Source organism: Rutilus rutilus, assembly GCF_951802725.1.
Source record: "Rutilus rutilus genome assembly, chromosome: 1".
Taxonomy (NCBI): domain Eukaryota; kingdom Metazoa; phylum Chordata; class Actinopteri; order Cypriniformes; family Leuciscidae; genus Rutilus; species Rutilus rutilus.
Window position 1 is genome coordinate 22,598,127 of NC_140209.1, and position 9,032 is coordinate 22,607,158.

The window sequence follows — 9,032 nt, forward strand, 5'->3', positions numbered from 1 at the left end:
ACTCTTTCATGGTCCATCAGCGCGGCATTGCTCAAGTTCGTAGAGAGCTTATTCAGTCCATTTTAAATTCTGATTTTGGCCGTCTCTCAAATGGGTTTTAAAACCATAGATATATTGCCTTTGAAGTGCAAGTAAATGCGCTAGAAAATCCGCGCTCATACATGTGCATTTATTGCATGGACGGAGAAAGCGCCGACGCCTGCATGATTTCATCTGACGGTACATAAGCATATTATAATCCATCTGTTCCGTGAGAGCAGAACGAACGAGTATTTATTGACGTTTTAAATTTGAAAACCCCAAAAAGCAACGAAATTGTCAGACATCCATTAGTGCATGTTCACAGAGGAAAACAACTTAAATACAGCGCTGGTTGTTCTCTCGAACGATAACGACGGAATCCAAAGACGTGGGCTTTGTACCCAAGTATTAAATTGTATGAAATAATCCCGAAAAAAAGCACAAACACTGCAGAGATGGCAAGTTCAGCAGCAACATTTGCTGAGGTGAAGTGACGGCTAGTAACAGCAGACAAACGGCTAGCACTGACAGCGGCAATCCATCTGTCACTCAAGTGGCTTGGCCACACCCTTAAATTTAAATATTAATCAACTAAACGGACGAGTTATAAAATAATTCACCCCCCTCACAGTTGTTATGAAGGGCAAAATTAGCTGTATAGACCAAAGCCACATAGAGATCCAGGCTGTAAACATATTTTTTTCTGCTGTAAAGTTGGTGATTTTAACATGAGGGAGATACAGATTTGACTCACTTCTGCAGCCAGGCCAAGCGGCCAGTCAATGAATTGCAGTTTAACTCACTTTCAAGAGAGAGACGGGGAGGTTGCCGCTTGGGTTCTATGCGAGCTGAGGCGATACTAAAATGTGACGTGAAATCATGGCAGACTGCTGATTGGTCAGAGAGAATCGTCACTATTCACTGCGTCATCATTGCATGCGCCAGACGCAGTATCCTGAATAAAAAACAGCAAAAACAAAAACATCCAAAAACAGCATACACTCGATTTCAGCATATTTTGGAGCGATTTTTGTGTGAACATATCAGTGAACACCCCTGACCACTCGGTGAGTTTCACGTCTTTGTAAACGAAAGTTTAATGCGTTTTAGGAAGGATTGTTCCAGTGCACCTATACACTCATTCTGGAGGTTTTGGGGAAAGCGAAAGAAACCTAAAATTCTCGGGACAGCAGCATCTGTCCAAATTTTTATCTTAACCGTTCTATTTCATCAGAAACGATCTGTAAACAGGGCTTTAAGTGTAAAATACCGAACTTGTCCTTTAACTAATTTTACGATTTTTATGAAGTAATGTTGAAATTAACATGAACAAAACTGTATACGTGCAGTTCATTATTAGTTCATGTTAACTAATGAAATGTTATTGTAAAGTGTTACCGCCAATTAAGACATTAATAAAAAAAAAAGTAAAGTATAAAAGAGAATAAAGAAACAACATGAATTAAGATGTTTGTGACTGCTATCCAGATGTCATGCCTAAGGTGAGTAATCCTGAAAAATGCAGGGAAACAACAAGCATTTAATAATTTACCAACAAGTTGCACAAATGGCAAATAAACAATGGGTGCTCATTAAAATAGGTCTATTCACTATTTAAAGAACAATCTCGATGAGGCCAGTGATAAGAGAGCTAAGGTGGGTATTGGCCACAGATGATTAGCGTGATTGTTGTAGCTGAGAGAGCTGTCTGTACCTACGGCTAAAATACAACAAAACAAGTAGGCCTATCATTCTTCATTTTTGACACGATATGGGACATCTGATTACCACAGCACTTGCTTACATCACTTAGTAGTTCATAAACTATTGCTTCAACTGATCTCGAACAACTTCTGTAAACACTGAAATGAACCGATCAACTGCAGTGCACATACCTCTGCTCAGCCACGAACCGGTTCTTGGTCGAAAGCTGATGATGTAACATGCCGGTAGGCCCGCCCTCACGTGATACAGATTGGTCGATTGATAAGCTTAAATCTGATTGGCTAAATAGTACGACTGCTCTGTGTAGGAGGAGTTCGCTGCCAGGAAAGTCTCAAAAACACACACACACAAATCCAAGGCGATTCACACTTGTATGACGATTTGTACATTCACATTCAAGGATAAACTCGTACATTTTAAACATTCAAAGGTTTTTGTACACAGGTGTATATCTACGAATTGTGTTTTGCATTTGTGAAATGTATTTTATGAATATATACTTTTATTTTGCGCATGTGAATTGCTTGTTATGAATGTATATTTTTTTCACGCACGTGAATTTTTTTTGTGTGTACGTGAATTAGGTTTCATGCATGTGAGCTTGTCTACGCATGTGTGAATCATGTTTTTTTGCGTGAATTATAATTGAGACTATTCTGCTTCCATATGCTGGTACGCCGGAGAGAAGTTATGGATGGCGTCCTGCAGCATGTCTCCTGGGTTCATGGTCTCCTTCAGACTGCTGGAGATGCTCATGGGAGCACAGCGACCACCTGACACACACACACACACACACACACACACACAGATTTACCATTGAAACACAAAGCTGGTGTGGTAAAAATATATAGCAGAAGGACTAATCAGATAAGCAACAGCTCGAGAAAAGCATGGCTATAACAGTTTACCATGTTACTCTGCTGCAGTAAATACTAAACTCCTGCACTTTATCAAAGTTATGAACAAATGTTCTTCCAGAATGTTTGTTCAAAGTCATCTGGTCCTTAATAATGTTCTCAACTTTTTTCCTCACACATTTCCTCCTTTAATTTGACGTTTGTTTAACGTGTTTTAAGTTGTTCATTGAACATCCAAAAGTAATATTGTAGTAATGTTTGAAGAATGATGAAATGGTTCTATTGTGAACAATATCAGAAACTTCTTGTGTTTATTGCCTCCTTTATGATAAATCGCTGGTATTCCTCAATTTAAGTGACTTTAGATAAAAGCATCTGCTAAATGAATAGATGTAAATGTATCCTAAAATGCAAAGCCTTTGAGTTTAATTCCCAGTGTGATGCATGAACAGGAAATTATGTCAGGCATAACATTTAATAATTTCACTCATTATTTGGTCAAACTGTCAAAAAAAAAGTTTGAGTCTAAGAAAAGATGCCATCGAAATCCACTAATTACTAATATTTAGTAAGTTTATTGTAAATTTTAACATGTTTAACATGCTATTTTTAGGGTTAAGGTTAGATCTCACACTATTGAGCGTTTCATTGGACACACATCTGTAAGTGGACAAATAAGTTCATCAGTATTTAATATTCTAGATAGTCAGTGTAGAGATGAACAACATGATATCACACCATCATAAAATGAACAAAATACAATGAAAATACGTATAGACTACACAGTAAACCTACCGTACTGGCCATAGACAGGAACACAACCTGAGAGAGACAGAGATGGACACACAGTGATGATAGAGAGGAAGAAAAAGAGGAAGATCAGTTCAGAAACATTCAGAGTCTGAGACATAAAGGTATTTCAGCTTTATAAATGTGCGAAATCTTCGCCGCCACGGCGAAAGAAATCATGTTTTATCTGAGCGAAAGTCACAACAATTGTATTATTATAATTGTACAAATTAATGTATTATTAAGCATTAATTAATTAACAACTTTGAGTAAAACATGCTTGAGAAATTTAAGGCAATCAGTTTTCTTACTGAGTATACTTAATTACATTTTACAGTGAATATAGTAAATATATTTTTCAAATATTTTTCAATATGAAAAGTGGCAATTACTTATGTATTATTCAATATATTTTAATGTATTTAATATACACTGCTCAAAAAAATAAAGGGAACACTTAAACAACACAATGTAACTCCAAGTCAATCACACTTCTGTGAAATCAAACTGTCCACTTAGGAAGCAACACTGATTGACAATCAATTTCACATGCTGTTGTGCAAATGGAATAGACAATAGGTGGAAGTTATAGGCAATTAGCAAGACACCCCCAATAAAGGAGTGGTTCTGCAGGTGGTGACCACAGACCACTTCTCAGTTCCTATGCTTCCTGGCTGATGTTTTGGTCACTTTTGAATGCTGGCGGTGCTTTCACTCTAGTGGTAGCATGAGACGGAGTCTACAACCCACACAAGTGGCTCAGGTAGTGCAGCTCATCCAGGATGGCACATCAATGCGAGCTGTGGCAAGAAGGTTTGCTGTGTCTGTCAGCGTAGTGTCCAGAGCATGGAGGCGCTACCAGGAGACAGGCCAGTACATCAGGAGACGTGGAGGAGGCCGTAGGAGGGCAACAACCCAGCAGCAGGGCCGCTACCTCCGCCTTTGTGCAAGGAGGAGCAGGAGGAACACTGCCAGAGCCCTGCAAAATGACCTCCAGCAGGCCACAAATGTGCATGTGTCTGCTCAAACGGTCAGAAACAGACTCCATGAGGGTGGTATGAGGGCCCGACGTCCACAGGTGGGGGTTGTGCTTACAGCCCAACACCGTGCAGGACGTTTGGCATTTGCCATAGAACACCAAGATTGGCAAATTCGCCACTGGCGCCCTGTGCTCTTCACAGATGAAAGCAGGTTCACACTGAGCACATGTGACAGACGTGACAGAGTCTGGAGACGCCGTGGAGAACGTTCTGCTGCCTGCAACATCTGTGAAGAGCACAGGGCCCCAGTGGCGAATTTGCCAATCTTGGTGTTCTCTGGCAAATGCCAAACGTCCTGCACGGTGTTGGGCTGTAAGCACAACCCCCACCTGTGGACGTCGGGCCCTCATACCACCCTCATGGAGTCTGTTTCTGACCGTTTGAGCAGACACATGCACATTTTTGATCCAGGAAAATGATGGACAATTAATATAGGCAATTCTGGTGTTGGACTTATTATTGCGATATTAAAATGCTACTGTGGTTCTCAGTGTTTGAAGTTCTACTGGAATTATCAAAGTCATCTGTAACGATACTGCTGAAAAGTTATGATCCATGCACAGGTTTATTTGAAAGAGAAAAGGGAGTAATCTACAGTCCAAATGGCAGTGTGCAAAGTCCAAAAACAAGCATGAAAACCAAAGAATGAAACCAAGCAAAGCGAACAAATTCAATACTGAATGTGAGATGAAGTAGTTACACTAATATCACAACCATCACAACACAAAAATGTTTTTGGAAAATGTAAAAATGAATGTGCTCAAGATGATTTCTCCCAATTTACCTGAACTCACCCTTCAGTTTGAATTTGAGCTTGAGCTTTAAAACTTAAACTGACAATCCAACACACAATGTCCTCATAAGAACCAACAAAACTTCCGGCAGCTGCTCCTAAAAGACCTCCATACTGACTCCAGTCACGAGCTCGTTTTGCACTACGTGGAAGTTGTTCTTCAGCCTCTTTTAAAGCCTTAGCCACTTCTCTCTCAAGCTTTATAAGATATTCACGCTCTGCTTGTTCTCTAGTTTCACGTTGAATTTTCTCCTGGAGTTTTTGTTTTTCTTTCTCGTGCTTTTCTTCCAGGTATTTTATGAAGGTCTCTTGCTGTTCTCCTAAAACCTTTTCTTTTCTTTTATTCTCTTCTTCAAACAGTTTCTGCTGCTCCTCCAGTTTTTTCTGCAGCTCTTTTTGTAGGTTTTCATCTTTTTCTTTCTTGATCTCCTCTTCTTTCTTTTTGAATTCTTCTTCACTTTTTCTCAGTTCATTGTGCATCTCTTGTCTTTCTCTCTCGTTTTCTTTCTTCATTTGTACTATTTCAGCTTCATATTTGGTTTTCAGCTCTTCTTCTTTTCTCTTGTTCTCTTCTTCTTTCTCTTTCAGTATTCTCTCTTGTTCATCGTTGATGTTCTTCTCCACCAGCTGGAACATCTCGTTGGTGTAGTAACTCCCACCATTTGCTTTTACCAAACAATCAATCTTTTCGAACAGCTCAGAAACCTGCTTTCGATCTTTAGTCTCAATGTTATTGATCACATGGTATCTCTTACCACACTGCTGGATGAGGCTCTTTAACCCTTCAAGGTCTAAGGGGTTTTAAGTCCGCCAGGCACTATGTTAATATTTTGGTTTCTGGAAGGGTCAATTTTCATGGCAGAGTGAAGAGAGTCATATTTCTGGATTCTATAGACCCTCAGCTATAAGGTGGATGCATTGACAATACACTTCTTGAGACACTTGTATGGGTTCTGATGTGATATATCACCAAGAAATACAAAAAACGGAAGTTCAAATTTTTGTTTTTTATTATATAAAAATAGTAAACCATAATGAATAAGGGATTTTACATCAAATATTGATTCCTCAAAGGGTTTAGAACACCTGTAAAAAATTGGGTGAAAAAATATAAAGAAACAAAATAAATATTTACATTTCTGTGACTGTAGTCACCATACGTTTTTTGGGGAAAAACAGAATATTAGGTTAGGTTAGGTTAGGTATACTTTATTGTCCCAATGGGACATTTGTTTTGGGCTCACGAATACAGCCACTGCATTGTCAAACATATAAAACAAACACATAACATAATAACAGAGAAGAAAGATACACATTTACAATCAAGTAATTGGCCAGAAGCGGTGCTGTGTAGAAAAGGGCGAGTGGTCTGGGTCCTGGGTTCAGCAGAAGATGTAGGCTACTCGGCTGCTCTGGGGTTTCCTGATTTAGACTAAAACACACAGATTTTTTTATTAGTTTACATTCCCACATATCAAAAGTTGTACAGCCTTTAGTACAATGTGGTAAATAAAGATTAGCTATTCATCATCATGTGTGTATTTTTTACATCAAGTAAAGAGTCATAGAACTTCTAACTACAAAATTAGTATTTCTATTATCATAGCAATGATGTAAAGTATGATATTAGAAGGCTATCATGTAAATGACACTACTTTAGTAAAAATGATGTAAATGAGAAAATATGAGTAAATACAATGTCTAAACCAAACCCCCTCTCCATTTCAGCTTTATGTAGACAAATAGTACAGGCCTTAGATAAGGCTTACTGCACCATTATTTCTGAAAAGCTACAATAAAATTTCCCTAAAAGCATTACAATAAAATAGACAAGCAAAGTAAACGAAATATAGCTTATTACTATGCAAAAAATGAAGATGTACTACATGCGGCCTAATCTGCAATCTCATTTTAGCAATAAGCTAATGTACTACCGTTTATGTAGCAGACAAAGGCCCATGAATTTTTAAAATCTACTTACTAATAGTAATAGCGCACATTATTTGATTACTGCACCGTTATTTCTGACAATAAAATAATTTTAATAAACAAAATGACACAATACATATTAGACAATATATTATCAGCAATATTGCCTTCATACTTACTCCTCAAATGGATCGATTCCGTCCAGAATTGTATCCTCTTCATCTGAATCATATCGGTCTGGATCAGATCCGTTATTACTCTCATCGCTCTCAAAAAAAAATCATTGCAGCAGCTTGCTCGGCACGAGTCGGCTGTGAATCTTCGTTTGGCCATGTTGATTTTCTGTAAAATCTAACCAGTACAAAAACGTCTATCTCCACAGTAATCCAAATGTATCGTGTCCAAAAACCGTATATAAAAAGATTGTGTCTGAGTAGAAGACGCGCGAGATTTATTACAAACCCCTCCCTTTTTTACGTTCCTAGGACACCTGATAATGTCCTTGTTTGTTTTATATTGGTCTGTGATTGGTTCACACACCAACAGCATTATATATCATTTGATAGGGTAAAGTACCAGTCCTCTGTTTTGCGGTAAAATGCTATAGATTTGCACTCAAATACGGAAGGCTTAATTTTTTTTTATTTTTTTTTTTTATTAAATGCTTGTAGAAGATCGGAAGGCTTATCATTCGCGGAAGTCAACACAGTTTACTCATTATTACGCAGACGAATGTCAGCTTTTTCATAGAAAAAAAAGTAAGTTAATACCTTATTCCATTCCGAAGCTATTAATAGATATGTCAGGCATGCGCACTTTGACGCTCTAGAGCGTCAGTCGACTTTGAAGGGTTAAACTATCATCATCTTCAATAAATTCTTCAACCCTTGCTCCTCTAAGTTCATCTCCTCTGGTGAACAGCACCATGGTGTACATTCTGGATTTGTCTCCGAAAGTCTCCTGGATCATCTTCACTGCATCTTTCTCCTCTTGAGTGAATCGTCCCAGTTGAAGCACCAGCAGAAACACATGTGGACCAGGTGCCGCCATTGAGACGCACTTCACAATCTCCTTTCTGGTCTCAACATTATCAACTCCAGTATCATACAGGCCTGGAGTGTCGATCACAGTTATCCGTCTGCTGTTGAACTCAGCTGTTTCTTTCTCACACTCTCGGGTCACTGAGCGTGAAGTCAGTTTTGATTTAAAAGCTGTCTTTCTCAGTATGGTGTTTCCCGTTGCACTCTTCCCAACACCCGTCTTGCCCAGCAAAACAATCCTCACACCAGTATCACCGTGTATTAAACCTGCAAACAACAAAAGAAGAACAGTTATTACAGTGAAACACACTTGCTAATATCACATTTGCTGAAGCAACCACGCCATAGTTTCTACAACACAGCTCTATATCAGTGAGAGCTGTGCTTACTAGTTGAGGTAATGGGCAAATTCATTACATCAGAAAAACCATATACTAGCTATATATATATATGCATCATTTAAAAAAAAAAATCGGTACTTTTCCCGTTTGTTTTGTGCTTTGGACTTGTCTGCCTTGTTTGGACTGTTTACCCTGGCTTCTAACCTTGCCTGTTTTTCTATGCTGTTTGCTGCCTGCTGATTCATTAAACACTTTGCACATGAAAATTGCAATGTTACACAGCAAAAACTCCAGTATTAAATTAACACTCCTGGGAGTGTATATGAGTCCACACTCAAGAGTGTAAAGTGTTAAAATATGAGTGTTAAATTAACACTCAAGAGTGTTAAAGTTAATGAGATAATTAAGTGATTAATTTAGTGATGATTGAGCATTATTGAAGACTCCTGATGTTAACAAGCAGAATCACTGAAGGAGAAAATCACAAATTGTAAGTT

General features: G+C 38.4%; 1 protein-coding gene across 1 annotated transcript in view; it reads right to left on the bottom strand.

Annotated features, from left to right (window-relative positions):
- Positions 1-4,980: 4,980 nt before the first annotated feature.
- Positions 4,981-9,032, bottom strand: part of LOC311304370 (uncharacterized protein) — a gene marked incomplete at its 5' end in the record, with an annotated part of 8,783 nt that continues 4,731 nt past the window's right edge. The window contains 2 exons of the mRNA XM_084431328.1: positions 4,981-6,007; positions 8,012-8,461. Of these exons, the coding sequence (XP_084287454.1) occupies positions 5,223-6,007; positions 8,012-8,461 (1,235 nt within the window). The 3' untranslated portion in view covers positions 4,981-5,222. The remainder of the gene's footprint in view (positions 6,008-8,011; positions 8,462-9,032) is intronic.